General features: G+C 43.0%; 1 protein-coding gene across 1 annotated transcript in view; it reads right to left on the bottom strand.

The window, feature by feature from the left end:
• The window catches only part of Ptprt (protein tyrosine phosphatase receptor type T), a 783,865-nt gene that overhangs the window by 700,224 nt on the left and 57,334 nt on the right, over positions 1-26,307 (bottom strand). Inside the window, exon 2 of the mRNA XM_035446780.1 lies at positions 2,123-2,394. Within this exon, the coding sequence (XP_035302671.1) occupies positions 2,123-2,394 (272 nt within the window). The remainder of the gene's footprint in view (positions 1-2,122; positions 2,395-26,307) is intronic.

Here is a 26,307-nt window from a genome sequence, read left to right as displayed (position 1 = left end):
AGGCCAAAGGCACCTTTCTCAAAACATCTACAATAAAAAGTCTCAGTGTTAACACACATGTTAAAACCATTATATTCTCTTTTAGCCAGTTTTCTTGGTAAAGCATTACTGCTCTCACAGAGGGAGTAGGTGCTTTACCTGATGCAAAATGAATATAGTCCACACTCATTATCACAAGGCCAGGCTCTGTCTGACTCACCTCTGCATTTCTGAAAGGATATTTTATGCTGTGCCTGTAACATAAGCACTCAATAAATGGCAGGTGCCATCATCATCATCACCACCCTCTCAGCATCACCACCACCATCATCATTGTCCTCTCATCATCATCATCATCATCATCACCATTCTCAGTATCACCATCACCATCAGCATCAGCATCCTCTCAATATCACCATCGTGATCATCATCATTCTCTCCCCTCTAATTCTAGAGGAATTATAGGAAATGCCTAACGGAGGACAATGCAATCATTCTAAAAACAAATCACAGCCACTGAAGATAAAATGGGAAATAGATGTGGCAAAAATCTAGGCTAAGTGTTGAAGGTAATTGAGTATTAAATTCTGATTTTTAGTTGCCAAAGCAAAGAAGAAAGAAATAGGACTGAAACTGCCACATCAATGTAAACAAGCAAGCTCAGTAGAGGAATATGTTCCTTTCACAGATGGACTGAAAGCACTAAATACTGGGTATGGACCTTGGGGCCATCTAAGAAGCCCTGGCCACTCATCTGCCACCCTTGGGTCTAACTTCTGTTACAGACACTAGAATATGTCTCCAAAATGCAGATTTGTGGCACCTTTTCATTTGAAAACTTTCATCACTGGTAATGGGGACTGAGACTAGGTACAAGGGAGCTTTTTGAATGAAGGAAATGTTCTAAAAATGGTTGATGGTGGTAAATGCAGAATACAGTAGCTTTACTTAGAAAAGACACTAGATTGAACACTTAACACAGGTTGATTTCATGATATGGAAATTTTAACTAATGATATTTTCATAAGAAAATTTCTCAATAATTTTGACTTACACCTGTCTGGAGTTGTAGCCCCTGCAATCACTGTGTGGAATGGTGTGGGTCTCTATCATCTGTCTTCATCCACAGTGAGATAAGAAGGACAAGTAAGAATGGGGTTCAAAGCAGATACAACAATTTGGCTTTGCAATGACATAGTTAAGTGTGGCTTATACAAGTATTGGCTCAAAATGAATAAGGAGAAAGTGCTCCTTCCTTCCCAACTTGTAGTTTGTGAATCACTGCTCCAGAACTGGCTTGCTACCCTGACCATCAAGCCCCCATGTCCTACATGATCTGCAAGTTCATTTCCCTGTATATCTATTCTACAAGACATCCTTAAAGAACTTAGTTTCTGCTGGGAGTGATTACATACATCTGAAATTCTAGCACTTAGGAGGCTGAGGCAAGAGGATTGATAATAATTACAAGGCCAACCAAACCAGGGATGCATTGTGAGTTACAGGATATTCTGGGCTATATTGTGAGACTCTGTCCCAAAATGGGGCAGGGGAGGGAAGGAGAACCACTAAAACAAACAATAGTAAAAAAACAAAAAAGAAAAAGAGAACATAGTTTCCAAATGCCTCAGAATCTCTCACTCTCTCATGCTGTCACATTCATGATCCACTTTTCCAGACATCTCAAATGTCTTGCCCTCCCTTTCCTGTATATCTTAATTCAACCTTCCAAATTGGGCCTAGCTGTCTCCTCTTCTTAGACACTATCACATTGCCCCTCCAACCAAATAGTCTCTACTTGACTAGTCAGCTTATCTCTCCAGACCTCAACCTTTTCATGTGTGGAATCCAGTAATTACTTTATAAGAGGTTCCAGAGTCTGTGTTCCTCCAGTCCAGTGTCTGCATTCCTCCACATGAACTCTACTATGCCTGTTCTTGCTCTGTTTATGAATACATCGGTCCCCTCCTCGTGACATCCAGGGAGTTGGGGTCACCTCTGCATCACTGGAAAAGCCTCTTCAACATGAGTTGAATGAGTTAAAACTAAGGTCCTATTTTAGACCTAACCACTCTAGGAAAGGCAAAAGGGGTATAAAGATATGTGATTGCTGGTAGAAAGAGATCAAGGTTAAGTGTCATACCTGGTAGAAATGAGGCCAGAAGGTGCTGATAGCAAGCTCTGCCTTCACCCAGCCCTCGGTGACAACCCCAGACACGTTCCAGACAGGGTTCCCTTGGGGACCACCGTTCACTTTCACGTAGACATTCAAGGATCCTGGGCTGGAGCGATCTCGGCTGGAGAAGTAGTAATGGAAGTCAATGCAGTGGGTGTCATTCTCCTTCAGGGTGGGCAGAAGAAGGTGGGCTTTCTGGCCTGAGGCCCTTCCAGAGCTGTTCACCATCATGAAGGACCCTAGAGACCCATAGTGGGTAGTAAACAAAAACAAAGAGAGAAAATGTCCTTCTGAAAACTTGTCACATCCATACATGGTATCTAGTAGGGAAGTTAGAAATGAAGTCCCTTTAGGTGGCAAGTTAGGTTGACTCTGAGGAAGCCACAACCTGCTCAGAGTCTGAGGAAGACTTCCATAACTGGGGCTAAAATCCCTCCTCATAGTGGTACTGGAAGAATGAGGAGATAGATGGTCCTATACAGGAAGAATTTCTACCCAGTAGATTGCTTATCACTAAGTGCAGGACCTTAAAGGAAACAAGGGATTAAAAACCCAAGAAGAGACTCAACCACAGTCTTTACAGGTGAAATGGGATGAGGAATAGCCTCATATAAGCTGGGGCTTGTTTCAGCTGAGGCAGAACATCTACAATATGGGAGGATCCCATGCATGGGCAGGCTCTATCTGGAGTTCTGCACTCAGCATTGGAAATGCCATATTAAGGGAGACCATATACAAACAGAGCATATCATATCTGAGAAGAAATATATCCCCCCAAAAGTATAATAACCAACTATAACATGTCTTAAACAGGTTTCCGCTTCTGGCAGACACATCTGAGTATATCAGTTGCTGACTATGTTCCTAAGTAGACTGTGAGCCCTGGACTTGCTGTGGATGTGAACCAGTCAAGCTGATGTGGACACCCCCTGTCTCTGCAACACAGTCTGCTAACCAGAAACTCCTGATGGATTCCCCATTGGCTAAATTCCTTTTTTTTTTTTTTTTTTTTTTTGCTTTGGACTAGCATTTCAACCTTCTTGGGTCCCTAACTTCGTTCCAAAGTCAGCAGGAAGTAGTAGCATGGGAAAGAATATGTCGCCCATTTTCCCTGGTTAAAATGCTAAGTCAGAAGGAACTCCCTGGCATGGGGATGCCAATATCTCTCACTCCCTGATGGGGATGATGGAGAGACAGCAATTCCATGATTGGAATTTCCAAAAAAAAAAAAAAATTGGGGGAATGAAGGGACCAGTTCCCAATTTCTGCAGCCATAACAGCCGAACACATGCTTGTCTGACCTTGCCTTTGTCACTAGGAGGTCAAATGCCTGCCTTGTGGCAAGGAACCAATCAGAAGTTAGCTGGTGGTGCTATGCTTTACGGCTCTCAGTGTGCTTTACAGACAAGTGCAGAGCAATGACTCGCAGAGCATAGCAACCACCCTGGGAGGGCCTATGGGCCATAACAACCAGTTGACCAATCAACACAGGGCAAACCCTCCAAGCCTGGAGGCACACCAATCCTGAGCCTGTGCATACCCCTAGACACTCCCCTTGTGCCGCCCTATAAGATCTCTATGCAGATGCTTCGTGCTGTCTTTCCTAGCCATCTGCCATGGTGGGTGGATGAAAGACCCGAGCTAACATGGGGTTAGCTCGTTAAACAACTATAATAAAGCCTCATGCTGTTTGCATCAAAAAAAGAACCAAGATGCACGAGGAAACATGCAAAATGGGTGACACTCTAATCACTTAGAGACTCTCATTAACGGTAGGTATCTTTTGGTAGAACATATAACTGCTTCTAATAGCTATAACTGCTTCTAAGCATGCACAAGGCTGTGCAATAGACCTAAGTGAGCCTCTTTCCAGCTGCTGTAACAAATAGAAATGTCTCCTGTTATATACTCCTCTCTGGATCCAGGTCCTTTGGCACTGGCTGTACAGTTCTTTCTGTAGAACTAGACACTGGGCTCCATTTTGGGACTTATCAATAGAAGCCACACAGATGTTAAAAGGTGCCATTCTAGCTAGGCTTGTCTTCTGGCACTACTTTTTTTGTACTAAGAAGCTGAGATCCCAATTGCCTTGGGATCAAGAATTAACATACACAGGCAATCCATGGGTAAAGAGCCAAGCCCCACCACTTGAAAGCAAGATGCATAGCCATGGAGTCAACAAATGTAACCTACATCAGTCAACCTGAATCAATGCAGAGATCAGTGACTATAAGAATCAATGCTTACTGTTGTTTGCCCCTGCTTTCCTCCCGAGTGTTATACAACATTGCTGTGACATTGGCTAATTGATAAAGCCTCCCAAGAACAAGATTCAGATCCATCACTATGAAGAGGCATGTCTCAGCTCATTATGCAACAGATTTTTATAACAAGTGAAATTTCTGCAAAATGGAACCAACTGGCCAGAGACAAAGTGAGTCACTGCAGGGGGTTCCTCAGAGCCTGAACCAACTGGGATATCAAAGGGAATTTCACAATTGAGGAGGAAGGCTGAACTCTGCAACTTAAAAGTCTCCTGAATAAAATGAATCATAAAACACAGTAGATAAACTCCAGTAATGCTGGGATAAATGTTTTCTAGCTAGAAAAACAGAATTGCTTTAAAATCTTCTTGTGACCACTAAAATCTTCATTCTGAATGAAATCTTAAGACCCCTTATCACCAGGCAAAATGAGCCACTTCAGTAGCCATAAGTCACATCACTCACCTAGATTCCAGAGTGCTAAGGGCTGCAAGGTAATAAAGGCTAGGCCATCCATATCTTGTTGAGGTTTTAGATGGAAAAGACCATTTACACCTTGTCTCCCTGGTTCTGAACAAATTTACAAGTGAACACAGAAGGGAGATTATATTTAAAACCTCTATACAATTGCCTACAAAGCTGGATTAAAGAAAATATCAGTCTTGAAGACAAATTAGGCTTCAAGCACTACCACACTCAAGAATTAAAAAAACAAAACAAAACTATATACCCTGGAATCCATCCTTAACTCAATCCTGATTCCTGGGGGAAAAGCTATTCTTCAGGGAAGATGACTGGGGGCATGAGAATGAGCTCATATTAAAGCAAACAAAATACAGAAAAAAACAACAAGAAGAAAGCCAAGTAACAATGACAGAGAAAACTGTGGTCAGATTTTCAACAATCTACCTATGAGAAAACTTACCCAGCACCTGGGTTACTATCCAGCTGAAGAGTTGTCAATAGTGTAAAAAGCTCTCCTTGATGTCCTGGCAATAACTGAGGCTAAGTGAAAAGATGTTTCCCTATCTACAGATGTTATCTAGTTATCAAAAACCCCCAAATGAGCTAGCAAGAAATAAAGCATGAAAAGGGGAAGTGACGCCCAGAGATGAGACTGAGTCAACATCCATACCTGCCCTTGCTAGTCTACACACAGCCTCCTGGTGGCATCCTTGACAGAAGGCTTATTGCCCACAAGTTTCACAAAGAGTGGTGGGCTGCCTTTGCCACTGACCAGCCATGCATCCCAGGAGCGGCAGCCTGAGGAGTGAAATATGCTCTCTCCATCCCAGGTTGCATGACAGCTTCTGTTTATACTCACTCCAACTGTCCACCCATCAATCTACATCACTTATACCCCACAGCAATGGAAGTCAGGAAAGGGTCCTTCCAACAGCTCCTGTCACCGTTTCCATTCATCTGAGTTTCAGTAGCTGAGCAAGCCTGCAGATGAGGTGGCATTTATCCTATTTAGTATAGCCTCACACAACTCTGGACACAGAAACACTGTTCAAGGTGATGCAGAACTCTGTTTCAAAGAAGTCAGACTTCAGTGTGCACCTGTTCCATGCTTGGTCCTTAACAACTGGTTCCCTTTCATGCTCACATCCATCCTTTGTTATCTTTTCTCCCTCCCAGATGGTCCATCGTTCACAACCTCAGCATCACCCAGGAGCTCAGAAGACATTAGACTCTCAGACTCCTGCATGCCTGTGTAGTCTGCACCTACATTTCTATCAAGAACCCCAATTGATAATGTGCAAATACAAAAGTGTGGGAGTGACTGGTCCCTTCTCTTCTCCCAACCACACTGAATGCTCAGGATTTCATGAATCCAGGAGAGGATAGAGCCACAGTGAAGGAGCCTGAATGGCCATGACTATATTGCAGGTCAACCACCTGTCAGGAGCCTCGTTTAGGACACAAAGGGATTCTTTAGAAGAAATACACTATAATTGGGTTATGAAGCCAATGGAATTTGGAGGTTTCTCTTTCTATAGCAGTGTCATTGTTTGGGCTCCTCAGGAAGACTCCCACTATCTCTCCCAAGCCTCTTTATTAAAGGGATTGAAAGTAGAAAGCAAAGTTACAAGATGATGTAAATTGGGATGCTAATAAGAGAAGCAACCCTGGGTGGTTTGAATTGGAAGAAAATGTGCAAAGAGACAGAGGCATGAAACCACAGCAGCCAGAAAAGCAGGTGTTGAGTCTTAGTGCATGCAGAATGAGGCACTGATAGCACCCTCCATGAGAGGTCTGGCCACACCCTCCAGAAAAGCAAGAAGCTGTATCTCAGAGTCATTTGAGACCAGGCCTGCCATTTCTAAGATTATTCAAGTGTGAGAACCCTGTTCTGCAGTGGCTCAGTGGGGCCCTCTTTGATCAACAGGTTGGCATAATTAATATCATCCCAAGGCTGTCGGTTTCCTAGAGATCAAAAATGAGCCAGTCATTATGCCAAGATCAGTCAAAAAACAAGAAAGAGAGAGACTGTAAATACAGTCTTTTCCTTTGCCAAAAAAATGTACCAATGTGATAAGGAACATAAAACAGCATTAGTTTCCTCATAGTTATTATACATAACACTGAAAATTGTGGAACTAAACCAGGAAGTACTCTCTGGCTGGCCATAAATTTTGCGTTTTCCCCCTCCATGCATAATAATGCCTTGATAAGCGCCCTGTTACTGATGTGTCTGCCACACAGATACCCTTTTTGGAGGCAGCATGCTTCTCAGTAGCAGATGGCGGCTATTGTGTTTACACATGAGCACCTCAGGATTGCATTTCCTCACGTCGGCAGTAAAAAGAAAGTCCTAATTGAGTTTTTAATGGCTTTGCACATTGTTCATTAAGATTACATGAGTGTGCTTGGGCGACTGGCAACTGAGGGCCTGAAGCTCTGAGAACAAGAACACGGAGTGGTCCCTGAAGACAGGTGAGCTGTCAGCTTCCAGCGCCAGGACCTGTGAAGGGAGAAAGGCTAGAGGCAGAGGCCCAAGAGCTGCACAAAGCCAAGCAGCTGTAGCAGCATGGAAAGGATCCTGGATCTTCTATACCCTACATCAAGTTTTCGTTTGGGCTCTGTTTTTCCTTAGGGATGTGACTTTGAGAAAGTCCCCAACCCTAGGAATCCTCATCAATAAAATGGGATGTGGAAAGGGACATATGGAAGTTTGACATTCATATCAGTGAATATTAAATGATAAACAGTCCTTGACTCAATGAATGTGGATTTGACAACAAATAGCAATAGCAGATGATATTAACCTGGAGAGTAATACTGACAATCCCTATACTCCAGGAATTGGTTTAAACACTATTTAGTATTCCAGTGAGGCAGTGTCAAGCTACCCCTGTTTTAAAGAAGGTATACTGGTGCACAGACCAGGTTGTGTGTGTGTGTGTGTGTGTGTGTGTGTGTGTGTGTGTGTGTGTGTGTGCATGTGTGCTCGAGAGCTCACGCACGCTCCACTCATGGTGGTTGAGTTGCACATCAGAGATCAGGCTGTGCATGCCTCTGTGTTTGGTGCAGCAACTCTGAACGACAGAAGACCTAGGAATGCTTAGCTTCCTAGAGGTAACAAGTTGTTTTCCCTCTTGTAAAGCAATCTGGGGAAACATGCCTAAAGCTGTTCAATTTGAGTAGGGACAGCAGAGTCATCCAAAGCCAAAACTGGAATGAAGCCAACATCTCAGAGTCTCAGGCTCACTGTGTCATGTGACCTTGGACAAGCCACTTGCTCCACACTATGTGACTATATAAAATCAGGAGGTGGGGCAGAGAAATCTTGCCTACACCTCTTTCCCCTGGACCATGTCAAGAAGGTCTCTTTAACTCTCTCAGCTTCTGTTTCCTCCTCCTCAACACAGCCATAAAATCCCATTTCATACTGTACTAACAAGGACTGCATAAAATGCTGCTAAAAACGTGCTTACACAGGGTGGTGGCTTCTGCGGTCTTCCATCTTAGCTGCTTTCCTAACTTTCCCACTGTCCCAGATTCCTTTCCATATCACAGAGAGGTCTTACCACACTGAAGAGAAATTAGCAGGGAATCAGATGCTAGGGACAAGGCTTGGAGCATAAATTGCTGGCTGTGCAATCATGAACACTGTAGTCTGGATCCCCAGCAACTGAGTATATAACTGCAATCCCAATGCTGGGAAGGTTGAAACCAGAGAGCTTGCAGGCCAGACAGTCTCCAGGCTCAGTGAGAGACCTTGCCTCAAAGGATGAGGTGTAGGATACAGAAGAAGGTATATAATGCGGACCTCTGGTTTTCACATGTGCATCCACACACATACACACCTTTTAAAAAAGAAAACACCTTCGGGCATTGGTGGCACATGCCTTTAATCCCAACACTCGGGAGGCAGAGGCAGGTGGATCTCTGCGAGTTCAAGGCCAGCCTGGTCTCCAGAGCAAGTGCCAGGATAGGCTCCAAAGCTACACAGAAAAACCCTGTCTCGAAAAACCAAAACCAACCAACCAACCAAACAAACAAACAAAAACACCAAGCAACCAATTGAGGAACAGAATAAAATATACTACCCTACCCATACCATCTATAGCTGATCATTTATCAAGGTCTTGGGGAACATGCTCCTTAGCTTCTCAGATCACCCATCTTTTCCCTCATCTCCCTGGCCACCGCCTAGCAGGCAACAATCCTCCGTTATTTCTGACTTCCTGTTCTAACTTCCCTTGATGATGGTCTGTGACAGGAGGTGTAATGCTAAATAAACCCATTCCTCTGCAAAGTTGCTTCTGGCAATAGTGTTTTAATCACAGCAACAGAAAAGAAACTAGAACAACACCCAAGCATCCTATGAGCATAGGTTTTGCTCAGGTCATGCCCTTCCTGAAATCCATACTACCTAAGCCATCAAATTTCACAAATCTCACTTACCCTGTGTGGTTGTCACAAATGCCCAGAGAGCAGGTACTCCTACACCAGGGTCCCTACACATAGCAATACATGAATCTACTGTAGCTATTTTGGATGAGACTGGTTTTAAAAAATTCAAAGTGATAAAATTAAGTTGTCTGGCCACAAAACAATAGGAAGGGGGAATAGGGATCAAAATAGCAAAGGGCACAATATACTGTCAAGCTTGGAGATACATGTACAAGAGAATCACTTGATGTAACTAGCATTGCTATAAAAACTTATCATTGTTAAGCTGATCAAAAATGTAACAGTAAACCGATAGCCACAGTAACAAACACATCATTCAGCATTACCCATATTATCTGTGAAAGCAATCTAATTACCACATGTCAAAAAAAGGGAAAGAAAGTGGCTTCTTTCTTAATATACCAGAAAATGGGGGAGGGTGTTAATTACAACTTAATGGGTGCATAATATGTATTTAAAACAAGGAAAATAGCTCCTGAAATCTCAAAGGAGCTGCACATTGTGAATATTTTGTCAGTCAGTTTGTATGAACAAGTCGTAAGTATTTCTGTAATCATCCATTCAGACCAGTAAGCTGGGATTTATGCATTTCATATGTAAATTTGTTAAGGCAATTTTCTAAGAAACTGTTATCTGATAATCCATGTAGGTGTGGATAATGTTTAGAAATGGAGTGCATTTGGTGATTGGATTTGATGTGTGACAGGAGGGGTTCCCTGCTCCCCATGCTCTGTGCCCAGACTCAAGCAGATAGGTCTGGGATCCATAGGCACCCCAGCTTTTCCCCAAGCACTAGAAAACCAAGCTACACTTACCATTCTCCCTCTGAGACAAGATTAAGGAAGAAGGGAGCAAATTAAAGAAAAGAGGGAAAAGGAAGAGTAGATAAGGAGAGGAAGAGGGCTGACAAGGAGAGAGGAGGAGCTGTGAGTCAGTAGGAGTAAAACACAGGAAGAAGAGGACACATATCCAGGAAGGAGGGAAGAAGACAAAGACCAGGTCGCTAGGCAGAGAAAACTATGACATACATATATAGAACCTCTTCATAAACTTATGCCCCCCAACACACACACACACACACACACACACACACACACACACACACACACACACACCTTCACAAAAACTAAAGCAGGAGTCACTGGTGAGCCAGGAAACATGGCTAACTTGGATGTTCTCCTGGGCTCGTTGTGTCTTTCTGTCTCTGTTTTGTAGGGAGACACTCTAGCCCCACCCCAGGTAACCCGGACAGGTGTGCCGGAACACGCCCGTGAGGGCGGGGTGAGGGCAAGTCTAAGGTGATGTAGAAAAGGCTTCTTAAGGGACCGTGGACACATGGACTCTCCCTTCTGCTGGCCCTGGTCCTGGCTCCCTGCTCCTCGCTTTGGCCTGCGCTTGGTTGGTGTATCTGAATAAAGAAACCTTGCCCGATTGCCTGTTGAGTGATCACTTAACACTGTTTCTCTTTGTTTTTTCAAGAATTCCTTTCTCTCTTTAGCAACTATACCAACACTCATACTACCCAACTTATTTACACCCATGCAGTTCCTCTAAAATCAGCCTTACAAAGTACTTACTACCATCACCATCTCTTACAAAAAGAATGAAAACAGACACTGAGCAGTGAAACATTCTCAAGGCCACACAGTTAACACCAAAGCTGGGATTCAAACCTAAGCAGCTGTCAGTGTCATTTTACCTCCTGTCTTCACGCTACTCATGGGCATGTTAGATTCGGACACAGAGAGTGGACACAAACTCCCTGAGGTTATTGGTCTTAGTCTGGGGAGCTGGTACAGGTATGAAGGGGGGCAGAGAGTGAGAGAAACAAGCGAAAATGTCATCATCTGGCAAGCTGTTAACCACATGAAGAGACAGGAGAACGGGGTGGCTGAGACAGTGTCAGACCCCAAACTGTTTTTGACATTCACTGGGCTAAGTCCTTTGTGTCTACCACTCAGAACCGAAATGGCATGGAACTAAAGTAGATATATATTTAAATCTCCCAACACTTCACACATCCGTTGGCATGATAATATTTTGATTAGTTACATTCATGCTCCAATTACACTCACAGAATGTTCGACTACGCCATGCTCTGTAAAAAACACTGAATTATTACCCCATATATTTGCAGTGGGAATGGTACAAATGGAAAGGGAGAGAGGAAGAAGGAGACAGAAGGGGAGAAGAGAAAGAGAAAGAGAGAGAGAGAGAGAACAAAACAAAGAGATGACTAAGCCTGCTAAAATAATGCTGCCTTACTTTCCCATTGCTAAATTGGGTCACTGCTATTAGTTCCCAAGTTTTCAAATGCCAAGGCTGAGAGAGATGTACAGTGTCACCACCTACTTCTCCACTCAGTGGATGCTTTTATGTCTCCTACAAAAACTGGTATGAAAGCAACCTGGCCAGGTTTCCAGTGATTGGCAAGGTCAACGGGGGGGGGGGGGATAATTGTTGTGTTTTCTGTTTGTTTTTCCCTTGGGAAGAACATCTATTTCCCAAGGAAGTCCCCACCCGTCTGTGATAAATAAACAAAGGCTAAGGGCTTCTCTGAGCTTTTGAAAACTTCTGGCCTGCTGATACTATGAGGGATTCTCTCTCTCTCTCTCTCTCTCTCTCTCTCTCTCTCTCTCTCTCTCTCTCTCTCTGTGTGTGTGTGTGTGTGTGTGTGTGTGTGTGTGTGTCTGTCTGTCTGTCTGTCTGTCTGTCTGTCTGTCTGTCTGTGTCTGCACGCATATGTTCCATGCCATGTCATGTGTGTGTGTGTCTCTGTCTGCATGCATATGTTCCTTGAGTATTCTTTTCAGGTGCCATCTACATTTTGTGAGACTGGGTCTCCCTCACTGGCCAGGAGCTCCCTACATAGGGCAGGCTGGCTGGCAGCAAGCCATAGGGATCCAGCTATCTCTAGTTCAGGGGCTCAAGCTCAGCTCCTAACCTATATCCCAAGCCCAAGGGAGGACTTCGGCTTCTTATCACAAGTGCTGGCTCAATATCCAGCAGACCACATTGTGAAGGTTGAAGGTGAATGTGTGTCCCTCTCAGTCGGCCTTTTAGCTGATGGAGTTCTGCTAAGGTTTCCCAATTTCACAGAACCTGTCCCTCGGTCCTCAAACATCGAAGCTTACTCTTCTGTCTTGTAAAACTTGAAGAAGACTTCTGATACATATATGTCTCAGATTCCCCCACATGGCAATCCAACCCTTCTGTCAGTTTCCTCAAAAAACCCGCCAGAATCAGCATTCGAGTAAAATTCACAAACTTTAAATATTCCTCCTCCAGCTACTTTGTGTCTGACACTCCAAGGGGAAGCAGACAGCACTTAATATCTCACTTTCTATAAAACCAAAGCAAAATTAAAAGCAATCACAAGAACATAGGAAGTCTTATGATAAGTAAGGTATGTGTATGGTGGAATATCTAACCAAGACTTGATTGCAGGGAGGAGGCATAAAAAAGAAAGAAAACAATAATCAGCTTGAGCAAATAAATATGTGAAGGATGAGGTGATGAAGGAGGTGTCAGATGGGTGAAAGGAAAACAGAAAGTCCCCTGCTGAGAAAACTCCCTGCCAGATTCAAAGCCAGAAAGTAAGAGTAGCAGCATTGTGGAGTGCCACCATAACCTTTACCCTTCCTCTTGGCTTATAGATGAGAAACTTGATAGTCACAGAGATGCAGTAAATTGCCCAAAGCCGCATAGCCTAAAGAGACAGTGCCAGCATTTGATCTTAGTCATGTGTCTGCTGCTAAGATCAGAGTTATTTTCCTCTGAAACAGTTAAGTCCAGAACTGTAGAATGTAACCAGAGCACCTGGAAATCTTCCTAAAGTTTGCTGGGTTCCACCGGCAATCAGTTTGGGGTAGAGGGCAAGAATTTGCATTTCTGATAAGCCTCTAAGTGAGGCTAATGCAGCTGACCTTTGCCCCCATTTAGTAAGCCACTGCAGAAACTAGGCTGAAATTGCCCAGGCTTGATAAACCAGGAGCCTATGAACTTAAAATCAATAAGCTGTCCTGGCCCTTCTCTTCTCTTGGGGCCACAGGAAGCTAACCAGCTTGGAGAGACTCCCTTTTCACCTGAGCTATGCCCTGCATATTTCTTACAGGGCATGAGGTCTCTGGCCACTGGTTATCCACTATAAAAGCATTCTCTACTGCCCATCTCCAGAAAGTCCTCTCCTCTGGCCTAAGCAATCTCTCTTCCATCATTGCTAATTACCAAGAATATCATTAGACATTCACCAACTCCCCCCAATGTACTAGGGTCTGCATAGAAAATAGCACAATAATTATTCCTCCTCTCTCACCATCCTCTAAGGAGCTACAAGAGTTTGACAGCTGTTATCCAATTAATCCTGACAGCTTATTTTTTTTTAATCTAAAGGTATTTTTTTCATGTAAGATAGGAAAAGCTATTTTCTGTTTTCAGAGAAGAATGAGAGCAAAGAAAATCCTAATAACTTGACCAACATCACTAGGGCCATTTATTGCCTCTTTTCTTCCTCAGAGTCATTGGAATAATGGAAAATAGGAACATGGACCTGATTTAGACTGTCAGATCCAATCTCAACCCTCCGGCAACATCCTTACATTCCATGAGCTTCAGTTTCTTTATCTGTAAAATGGAGGTAATGGCATTTAGGTTATCCTCTCCACCAATGCCTAGATGTCAGTTCATGTCATCCTTGTAGATCTCTGGAAATCTCCCTAGTGCCAGATCTCTCTTCAGACCTATAATGGTTCCCTCTGATATGGCATCTCTCATCCTGTTCTCTATTCCTCCTCCAAATCAACATTTCTGCTCCTCCAATTCCTCTTCTTCTCTCCTCTTCTCCTCCTCTCATTCTGGCAGCTCCCACTCCCCTCCCCCCATGTTCCCAATTAGCTCAGGAGTTCCTGCCCCTTCCCATTCTCAGGGGTCCATGCATTTTTCTCTTAGAGTCCTTCTTGTTTCTAGTTTCTTTGGTGAAGAGGACTGTAGGCTGATAATACTTTGCTCTATGTCTAAAATTCATGTATGAGTGAGTACATACCATGTTTGTCTTTTTGTGACTGGGTTACCTCACTCAGGATGGTTTCTTCTAGTTCCTTCCATTTGCCTGTGAATTTCAAGATTCCATTGCTTTTTTTCTGCTGAGAAGTACTCCATTGTATAAATGTACCACATTTTCTCTATCCATTCTTCAGTTGAGGGGCATCTAGGTTGCTTCCAGATTCTGGCTATTACAAACAATGCTGCTATGAACATGGTTGAACATATGTCCTTGCTGTATGAACGTGCATTGTTTGGGTATATGCCCAAGACAGGAATTGCTGGATCTTGAGGTAGACTGATTCCCATTTTTCTGAGCAACTGCCATACTGATTTCCAAAGTGGTCTTACAAGTTTGCACTCCTACCAGAAATGGAGGAGTGTTCCTTTTTCTCCACATCCTCTCCAGCATAGATTATCATCGGTGTTTTTGATTTTAGCCATTCTGGCTGGTGTAAGATGGTATCTCAGAGTTGTTTTGAGTTGCATTTCTCTGATGGCCAATGATTTTGAGCACTTTCTTAAGTGTCTTTCAGCCATTTCAGATTATTCTATTGAGAATTCTCTGTTTAGTTCTGTACCCCACTTTTTGATTTCATTGTTTGGTGTTTTGGTGGCTAGCTTCTTGAGTACTTTGTATATTTTGGAAATCAGCACTCTGTCAGATTTGGTGAAGATCTTCTCCTATTCTGTGGGCTATCGTTTTGTCTTACTGACTGTGTCCTTTGCCTTACAGAAGCTTCTCAGTTACAGTAGGTCCCATTTATTAATTGTAGATCTCAATGTCTGTGTTACTGGTGTAACGTTCAGGAAGCAGTCTCCTATACCAATTTGTTCAAGGGTATCTCCCACTGCCCTTCCCCTATAAGGAGGCTGATGACTACTTTATATGCCATCCTAGAGCCCCCTTCCAGTGGCTGATGGAAACAGAGGCAGACACCCACAGATATACACTGAACTGAACTCTGGATCCCAGTTGCAGAGAGGAAGGAATGAAGATCAAAGGGGTCAGTACCAGGCTGGCGAAACCACAGAAATAGCTGGCCTGAACAAGGGGGTGCACATCGACCCCATGCTGTTGTCTGGGAGGCCAGCACGGGACTGATCCAGACTCCTGAACATGGATGTCAATGAGGAGGCCTCCACACTCTATGGGGCCCCTGGTGGTGGATCAGTATTTTCCCCTGATGTAAGAAGGGACTTTGAGAGCTCATCCCACGTGATAGGGATGCTCTCTTGGCCTGGACACATGAGGGAGGGCCTAGGCCCGGCCCAGGATGATGTGGTGGACTTTTGGGAGCCCCCATCAAGGGACCTACCCTGCCTGGGGAGTGTAGGGGGGATGGGGTCGGGGACAGGTTGGGAGTTGGGGGGGAGGGTTAGGAGGAGGGGAGGGAGAAGGGATTGACATGTGAAGCAAGCTTGTTCCTAATTTGAACTAATAAAAAAAAGGAGGTAATGAAGGTAATAGTAGTACCCACCTCACTTCTTTGTTATAAAAACTGAATGCATTATAAACATTCAATGTATTAACTATCACTGACACAGGCACTGGGAGCATTTGTGAGCCCTCCTATGGAGTACCAACCATAAGATAGTTGATCCTATGCAGAGTAAACAGGTCCCACCATTCTCATGTTCATACAGATGAGAGTCCTAGGAGACACCAGGAAGCCATGAATATCCATCTCAACAGACCCATAAAGAGCATGTCTATTTGCCAGTGGGTCCCTGAGCAGCTACCTCAGCATCACCAAGAACTGGTTATAAATGCACACCTTCAGGCCCTACCTAGTCCAAGCCAGAACTCTGTAAGAGGACTGGATATCCAACTATGGGCTCAGAAGGTCCTCTGGAGAATCTAGATACACATGCAATTTTGAGAACTACACATGTTGACCGATCTTCAGCTTTGTATGACCCAACAGAATACAATGGCTAATGCCTACTCTCTAGTGTTCCCTACTTTCCCATGGTGAAATACCATGTTCAGAGTCTATATTCTTGATACTTAACTACACTATTTCTTGGAGCCACCCTTCAAAAGGCTGTTCCTGAACAACCCAATCACTACTGCCGTTGGTCTAGTCAGTTACTTTTCAATGAGCAGCTACTATGGCTACACTATGTGTCAGAAGGCTTGAGGAATAGGGCTCTGGGGAAAATGGACAATTAACAGATACAGACAATACAGACAGTTACCTAGTCCTTGAGGCCATCACTATTACTCCATTGTTGTCAGCTGGAGCTCTTATAATCAAATCTCTACACTCACTAATTTTCTTCAAGGTCTTCATTTCTGCCACTGTCCCCAGCCACTTTCCCTCTTGCTGTTGTCTACTGCATCCTAGACAGCCCCAAGGGACTGCATGGTCTAGACTCAAGAAAATTGAATGGGCCACTGGCTCCACCCAGGATCCATGGCAGGGCATGGTCACTGATGGATAGACAGAAGAGAGAAGGATAAAGTGATGAGCTAGAGGAGACAGCTGTCACATTGAACACTACCTGAGTGAAGGACTCTGGACAGAGTCCTTTGGGCTCCACAATAAAGCTTAACACCCAGAGGGAGGCAAACCAAAACTGAATGCCTTAGAGTCCTGAAGACTGGAAGTCAGAAATCAACATATACTTGCAGCTAGTTCTTTCGCAGGGCTCCAGCAGAGGACCTGTTTCAACACAACTCCATCTCAAATTCCTAAGCCTTGGCAGAGATCTTTGGTGTTCTGATAGACAAATGACCTGGTCCATGCCTTCAGATCTACCTGGTATTTTCTCTATGAATCCAGTTTTCCTTTGCCTTTCCAAATGTAAAAGTCAGTCATTTTCGATCAGTGGCTATCCTTTTCGATGTGGTGAAATCTTAATGAGTTACATATATAATCACTATTTCCCAACAAGCTCATATTTAAGACTTTCATATGTAGAATTAGGGGAGAGAAAATTCAACCCCTAACAAGTTACTGTGCTCATGCCCCCAAAAAGGTATCTGGCAGTCCTCATGATTTCTGTACAGATGATGTAACATCAGATTCAGAGAGGGTCAGATATTGCTTTAATTATGAAGTGTTACATAAAGAAAACAACAGAAAAGCAACAGGTGGGGTAAAAACAAAAGAAAGCACCCACTATAGACAGACAATCACACACACACACACACACACACACACACACACACACACACACACACACACACACATTTGAGGTGTCCCCTTATAGTCTTGTTTCCTGGCACAGGTAGGTGCTCTCTATAGACTCCTCACATTTAATCGAGCTTGTGATTGCAGTTAGTAAACTTGTCCTGAAGAGGAAGCTTAATGGGGGGTAACAGTTTATGGATGTCTGGTTTGCACTGAAGCTATGCCCATGTGCTACTGGAGAGGAACAGGCATCCTCTCCCTTCTATGGAGCGGCCTGTCCATTGGTGACACAGTATTTGCTGTGACAAACATACACAGCACTCCTCCTATGATACATCAGGCACTGTTGTAGGCCCTGGAAATACTGCTGTGAACAAAGACAGCCAAGACACTTAATCAGAGTCACCTTGCCAAGATGACAACTCTTCTCAGGGGCTTTGGGGCAGGTTGAATAGGGCTCCTGAAGATATCCTATGATTTCCCCAGTTTCAGTTCTTGACTTTTAGCTCATCTTTCAATGCTCTGAAGTACCCCCGCAATGATTATTTCCCCGGGCAGGATCTGTGAATGGTGCATTGTCTGAGCCCGTGTATTTGTGCTTCTGCATTGCTTTTATGAGATAAATTATATAGCTGTGAATAAGCTTCTTAAATTCCAGCCCATTCTTTAAGATGGGAAAGGGAGAGACAGAGGTAGAAAGCACATGCATACACAGATGCAGAGGCCAACAAAACCTCAGGTTTTGTTCTTCTACAGGTACCATTTGTCATGTTTTTGACAGGATGCTCACTGGTCATGGGTTTGACAATTAGGCAAGGCTAGCTGAGCACTAAACTCTGGGGATCTGTCTGTCTCTGTCTCCCAAGCACTGGGATCATAAGTGTGTGCCTCCATACCCAGCTTTTGTACATGGAATGGGGAACTGAACTCAAGTTTTCATGCCTGTGTGGGAAGTACTTTATAGACTGAACCATTTCCCCAGCTCCCTCAGACTTTCCTAAACAACACTTCCATGCTTTGTTAAAGGACAAAGAGGGAACACTCGACTGTGATTCTCTCCGTGAGTGCTCTCCTGGAAAGCAGGTAGACTTGGAAAGCAGGTAGACACATGTGTCTCACACTCTAATTCCTGGTACACAGGAGATTCTCTTATCTTATTGGCTAACTGTGAGCACAGCAGAAAGGTTAAGATACAAGCTCTGGAGCCAGATTTGGGTAGTCAAGTCCTTTCTCTGCCTCATCTGCAAGCTCTTCCCTTGACAACGATTTAGGCACTTTCTTTCTCTTTGTTTCCCAATATTTAAAGTGTTGACAGTACAATGAGCATAGCATAATATAAGACACTGGCACATGTCTTACACAAAGGGAATAAGGGTCAGTCTTTTAGGCTTTTCAGGACATAAAGTCCTTGTCACCGCTACTCTCAGTTGCAGTGGTAAAATGTGACAGCCACTACAAACAAAAGATAAATAAATAGATGAGCTGTTGTATCAGTTACACTCCTCACTGCTTGTGGCTAAATACTTAACAAAAAGCAACGAGGTGCACGAAGGTATTTATTTCATCTCACAGTTTGGGGAGATACAATCCATAATGCTGTGGAAAGCATGGGAGCAGAAGTGTGAGAGTCTGGTCCTAATTGTGTTCACAGTCTGAAATTACAGAGAGATGAATGCCAGTGTTCAGCTGACTTATTCCCCTTTTCCCATTTTATTTAGTGTGGGAACCCAGCCACAGGATAGTGCCACCTATTTTAGAGGGTAGGTCTTCTCTCCTCAGCTACAGATTTCAGGAAACATTCTCACACACATGTCCAGCGGTATGTCTCCCAGGTGATTTCAAATGCACAGGAACCTGACGATGCTGATTAACCATCATAGGTATTCCTCTCTAATACTACACAAAATCAAAGGCAGCAGAGACCTCACATGAGCGGCAGCTTGCAGACCCCTGACTCAGAACAGGTTCAGGCTGATGCTAAGTTCTTTATAAGAACTAGCCATTATTATCAACTATGATGAGATTGCAAAGGGATGGTAGCTTGATCCTCTCTTACACTTACTGGCTGGTTTTGACACCAAGAACAGATGGCATACATAAAGTTCCCATGCTCATAAATGTTCCGACCAGCCCACCTATAACACATCCCTTGTGAAAACTACACCTTCCAAGATGTAGTGTGCTGCCACAATTACCCTGCTAATTTTTGCCTTGTAATTGTGAATTTTGGCCTCAAGCAACAGAAAAGGGTGGGATAAAAACTACAAATGTTTGAGAGTCTATGGAGGTACTGTTTTCTAGACGTGGAAGGCCTGTCCCATTTTTGACTAGCTCCAGTCCTCTACTAGAGGGTCATAAAAGAATTGAAGCTCTATGTATGGTTTGACTAACAGAGCAGCATAAGCTACTGAGTGACTGCTCCCATTAGTCATAGAGAAGGGAACAATTCTTCCAGATCCCATCTAAGTATATGTGACTTACTTGATGCTATTGCAATGGCCTTTTGCATGTGTTGCTGTTTTGTGGGAAATTTCTTGGGAAAACAGAAGTGGCTAGGATTCCCAAAGGTTCCTCAAGCTGATCTCCATCATGGGCTCATAGCATCTAGAGTAGAGTTTCTGAGTGCCATACTCGATGTATCTCCTGTTGCCAACCATAAATGTGGACAGAATCCTTTATCCACCCCTGAGATTTTATGACATTTCCTTTATCTCCCATACCAAATATTGAAATAGTCCTCGAATCTTACCTACCTGTCTAGACAAAAGTGGACATATGGGCCCCCAGAGCTGAAAGTCACAGGCAATGGCTGCCCATCAACCTTGTCATCTTGGGTAAAATTTCTTGCTTGTGAGGGCTTGAGTCCCTCCCATACACTTATGTGCATTCACTAATTTCACTCATCCCTTCAGTTAGTCAGTTATGTGTCCATCAAATGTTCATGAGCATCATGTACATAGAACGAGTGATAGAGATACAAACACTAATTTCTTCCCTTGAGTACTTCTTTGTCTAAATGATGTACATGCCAGGACATTCTTGAGGTAAAGTCTTGCAGATGCAGCTACTGGGACATTTCAGCACACAGCCTTTAGCTGACATCTTCTCTAGGGATTGCCTTATAGCTTCAGATTGTAGCCTTATTCAAGGTATTCCATTTTCAGAGTACTCTATCCAATGATTGATAGAGGCAGAGGTGTGATGTATTCCTCTGTATCACCATCCATTTCTCTCTAGCTACTCCTAGGTCCTTTCAAAGCTGCTAGCCCTAGAGATAGTTGCCAAAAATTATATTGATAAGTACCCACCTCCACCACTGATCAGCAGCAACACAAGCCATTCCAGAATTGTTTATTAACATTGCCTAACTAGTGTTGGGGCTATGAGGGCCAAGAACACAGACAAAACAGGATGAGGAATGGCACATCAATTAGGCACCAATGGATGTGTGTAAGAATTGAGACATGATAGAATACTCACTTCAGAAAGAACAACATCTCTATAAGGTCCTGCTGGAAAAAAGAGAAGCCACTCTGCATATTTCTAATAGTGAATTTTTCATAGAATTATTCTGAGCTTTCCACACCTATGTGAAGGCTGGGAGACTGATAGTCAGTACAACCTTGCAAAGGAAATTCCTGGGTACAGGGATCACAGGAAAACCAACTTGTGCTGTTTGGATGACTGCCAAGAAAGTCAACAAACAAAGGCAAAGACATGTAGCTCCTGACTGCTAACACAAACCGGCACTCTTAGCTACATCCTACCTTCCCCACCTCTTACTGGTGGAATCCGAGAACAACCCGCAGGCAAGGACATATAGTTTCAGGACTTGGTGTCTTCTGGTATGAGAAAGATCTTGAGGTCTGGATAGCAATAAGCAATATGGAGGGACCAAGGGGAGATCAGCTGGGTTACTGCAGAAGTGACTTCCAATAGAAAAATGAGCCAAGGGCTAAGGCAAAAGCTCAGGCAAGAGATGGTGTCATTGTCATTGTCTGATTCTTCTTTCTTCCATTGGATCCCAAATCTGCTCTGAAGCTTGACAGTGAAAACTGAGCATAAGTGAGGATGGAAAGGGACCAGACCCAAAGGACAAAGCCAATACTGTTCTGCCTGGTGGATGCTGGCCCCAAAGCAACATGGCTACTTCTCCCTTCCTGTCCTTTGGGTAAAGAAGCAGTGAGACAGAGCTGAGAGACCCAATGGTTTTTGTTTGAGTTTCATAGATGTGTATATGGTGTTTAGATCAAAATCCACCCCCAACACCTCCTCTCCAATTCTCCCCCTCCATGGTCCCCACATTTTCCCTCCAAACTTCATCCTCTCTCTTCTTAAACAACGTCAATCCACTTAGTGCTTCCTGTATGTATTATTTACTGGGCAGCCTCTCAGGGATTTTCCTCCTACCAGCAGCTATCAGTTGTTAAAAGCTCCTCATGGAGAGGAGGAACTTCTTGAGGCTGGGATTTTGGCAGGATTGATACTGTGCAGTTCATTATATTTCCTTCCTCCCCCCTTCATTGTTGATGCTGTTTCTATGATTAGTTTTTTTTTTTAATTTAAATGGCCTTTATCATGTAACTTAGCCTGGTCTAGACCTTGCTCTTGAGAGCTTCTGGCCTTAGCTTCCCATTGCTAGGATCACAGGCATGTCCCACTTTGTGTTCGTAAGATAAGCTCTTTACTAGGGAGCTACCTCCCAGACCTGAGACCTAGACTAGGCTCTGCTCACCATTCCAAGCAAGAAGATGACTTTCCAAGGGCAGTTACAGCAAAAGTAACACAAGCTTGGCTTTAAGACAACAGAAATTCATTCTCCCGCTGCCAAGGGCCATGGGACTTTACAAAATTGACAACTAGTATTTAACAAGTAGACCCACCAGACATTGTTGGAAAGTCCTATTTGGCAAAGCTGACTCAACAGGCGTTATTGGTGACCCCAGTTGGCAAAGCCATGGAATTACTGACTGAATGACTGGTTGTTTTCTGTCTGTAACTTTCTTGGGTACCACTGCTTTGCCTCCCTAAAAAGAACAGCTGTGGAGTTCTTTCCACAGCCCTTTGGTGTCGTGTTTTATACTTGTTAGGCACACATAACTGTGGATGGCCAAAAGATGATTTTTTGCTTAAGTTGTATAATATTGATGAACAGAAATAATAATTCTCAACCAAAAAGGCAGCTAACTTTAGACTTCAGAGCAAATTCAAAGCAGGCTGGTTGGCCCTAGAGCCAATATCTGGTTGTCCATAGAGGAAAATACACAAAGTCATTCTCCCATGTGTTGTTTTTGTTGATTCAAAGCCAGAGTTTGAAACAACTTTAGTTTGCACATAGTACCAGTCTCAGGCTTAAGGTCTGGCTAACAACTAATTGTTATTGTTAAGTCTTGATTTCCAATGTCATTTGCTGTCTGGGAACCCTCACCAACTTAGAGCTACATACATGCATCATTGTGACATTTCCAGCCTTCCAATCCTTTGGCCACTCTGTTTTCAAACCTTTACCTGTCTTCCATGTACAAAGAACTCAGGCCCTCACTAAATCCAGGAAAATCTTATTTTGAGATCTTTAGCTGACTTATATCTGCAAAGGCACCCCCCCCCACCAATGAAGTCACGGAGACAAGTTCCAGGGACTCTATTTTGCATATTTCTCTGAGACAGAGGTCACTATTCAACAACTGTGCTGTGACAAGTTCCAGGGTTATGGTTTGCATACATCTCAGAGACAGGGGTCACTATCCAACTACTGCCTTGAGATTCCACTTCTGTACAATGAAATAGTGCATAGGAGGAGAAGCTGGTCCACGAGGATGCTAAGACGATTTTATGCTATAGAGCAAGCCAGAGACCCTGGCACAGCTGTAAGTGCACAGAAGCCCAAATTAAACACCTGTGAATCAGAATTAAATCTCCTCGGTCAGGAGATGGAGCATGACTTAGTTCATTCAACACTAAGATGGCACTCAGTCCTCAGGAAGGCACCGAAAAGCCTCAAATGTAGTTCCCAGAGCCAAAGTCTAAGATCATGTGAAATAGCAGACCCGCATCCATCAACTATGCAGTCAACAGGAGATGAGGTCCTCACAGCCTTTCAGGATTTCAATCAAAGTTTGAGTCTTAGACATACTAAAAGTCACTCACGCACCACCTACAAAGGGACTGTAGCTCCATCAGGATGACTTCTACCACAATGGGTCTCCATTGCTGCTTCCTGCTTGGGCAGGTGTCCCACCCAACCCATCTCAATTCCTGCCTTGCCTGAATTTATGTTTGAATCATGGTTTCAGCACTCTGGCTGTATAACTTAGGATGATCCTGTTACACTTCCCTTCCCCCACTTAATTCTTTGTACCCTGTAATAAATTAAAACTGTCAGAAAATAGAAAAACTATAAAGAATAAAATCATAAACACCCACAGTTCTACCAGTTAAACCACTGTGAACATCTTGACATATTTGCTTTGACTTTTATTTTTAAAGTAAGATCACTTTATTGTTATTGTGAAAATGATACATATTCATTTTGAAGAACTCAAAAAATGCAAAGAATATAAAAATTCAAGTTACAAAAAAAAACCCCAGTCTCACCATCCAGAAATAGCTATCATTAACATATGGCAAATATTATTTTAAATACCTTCTGATATATACAAAGATGCAAAGACGGATAGATGTATGATTGATGATAAAAGAATAAAAATAAATATCTATTGTGAGGACAAACAGATATATGGTACTTTAAAATTTTAAAGATCATATTTGTTTGGACACAAGAAAAAGGAAATCAAAACAGAATTGAATAGAATTGAAGGTAAGGTAGACATTTGAATGTGCTTCACCCAAGTGATATTTACCAAAACATTCACTCAAGGTTAAGAATACAGTTTGGGGGAGAAAACTACTGAGAATTTGGAGGAATGTTTTCTTAGATATCTGTTCTAATTTTAGAACTGGTTAGTGGTTACATGATGTGAAAGGTGGTAGTGTTAGTGTCCCTATTCCTTTAAGTTTTCTCCAAATCTCTTGAGTGTTGGATGCTGGTGGCTGCTATTGTTATGATGCCTGGGTTTATAACCTTCATACCCTGATCTATAACTGTAATTTGCTCAGTTTGATCACTATTAGTTCTATACTTATACAGATTCACTCTGAACCATCATTTCTCACATCCAGAGCTCTTCATTCACCAATCTTTTATTTTTACTCACTCTTAATTAGTTGGACTTAGGATTCATTATTTTTTCAAGATGCCCCGAATGTTATAGTACTCAAATAAATTTACCTGTGAAGACGCTCACGGCTCAGCCTTATATTCTGTGATATTCTTGAACTGTGTTATCTTTCTTTCAAATCTTTCAGACAACATTTATCTTCTAAGACCAAATGGTGCCATGGAAAAGTCTGAAGCCAGATGACTTTCTTCCCACTCACCCCCTCTCTGCACAGAATATTCTGTATCCAGAAAACAGGCCAAGCCTTTGTCTCAAGGTTTAGCAACTTAAGTAGGCTGTCTCTTGCTGTCTATGCAGTATTCTGTACCTACTTCTGCTAGTATATATTTTCTTATTATTTTTCTAAAATACATAACAAAATTTTACATTCTTCCTTCCCAAGTCAGTAACTAATAATCCATTTTCTGCTTATTGGCATATTCATATTCTCTATACTTTTGATGTGTGTGTGTGTGTATGTGTGTATGTGTGTGTGTATGTGTGTGTATGTGTGTGTATGTGTGTGTATGTGTGTGTGTGAGTGTGTGTGTGTGTGTGTGTGAGTGTGTGTGTGAGTGTGTATATGTGTGTGTATGTGTGTGTATATGTGTGTATGTGTGTGTATGTGTGTGTATGTGTGTATGTGTGTGTGTGTATGTGTGTGTGAGTGTGTGTGTGAGTGTGTGTGTGAGTGTGTGTGTGTGTGTGTGTATGTGTGTGTGTGAGTGTGTGTGTGTGTGTGAGTGTGTGTGTGGGGGGGTATATGCATGGGAGAATGCAGGAGTGTACATCCGTGTGTGATTATGCAGAGGCCAGAGCAGGACACTGGATGTCTTCCTTTATCACTCCCCACCTTGTTGCCTTGAGATAGGCTTTCTCACTGACTGGAAGCTAACTGGCCAGTGAGCTCTCAGGATCCACTTGTCACTGCCCAATAATATAGCCATGCCTGGCTACAGTCTCAATTTTTCTTACAAGTGGAATCTTATTGTTAAAGATAAAAATTAATAATCATTGAGGAGATGGAGAGAGGTTAGTCCTCTGGTGCATTGCTAATGGGTGAATAAAATAGTAAAGCTGCTTGTAGCACCCTCTTCTTTGGGTCAGAAAACTTGGTTGCTTCAGGAATTTCCTTTCCAATTAGAAGCTGAGTAACATGAATACATTCTTCTGAGTCCCAATACTACTACATACACTTGCTATGTTCCCTAGGCAAGGCAGTTAAGCATGCCTTAACTTCCTAAACTATACATCAGAAATATTAATTACATGGACCTCAAATTGGAAAGGAATATTTCTAAAATATGTCTCAGGCATAGGCAACTCAAAAATGTTTGTTTTCATTATTACATTAACTTAGTCTATATTGTTCTATAATGTATTTGAATGATTGAGATGTTAACTGTATGCACGTGAATGGCATCACGGCATCTGTAGATTATGGATGGCATATATGTGTATGCACAGACAAAACCTTCTTTTCTCTTCATCCATCTTTATGTACTTCTCCCTCCACCATCCCTGTCTCTTTTCTATCTGCATCCTTATACCTGTTGAGATTCTCCACT

This window comes from Cricetulus griseus, chromosome 6 (assembly GCF_003668045.3).
Source record: "Cricetulus griseus strain 17A/GY chromosome 6, alternate assembly CriGri-PICRH-1.0, whole genome shotgun sequence".
Lineage (NCBI taxonomy): Eukaryota > Metazoa > Chordata > Mammalia > Rodentia > Cricetidae > Cricetulus > Cricetulus griseus.
Note: the sequence above shows the minus strand (reverse complement) of the source record. Positions and strands in the feature narration are given on the sequence as shown.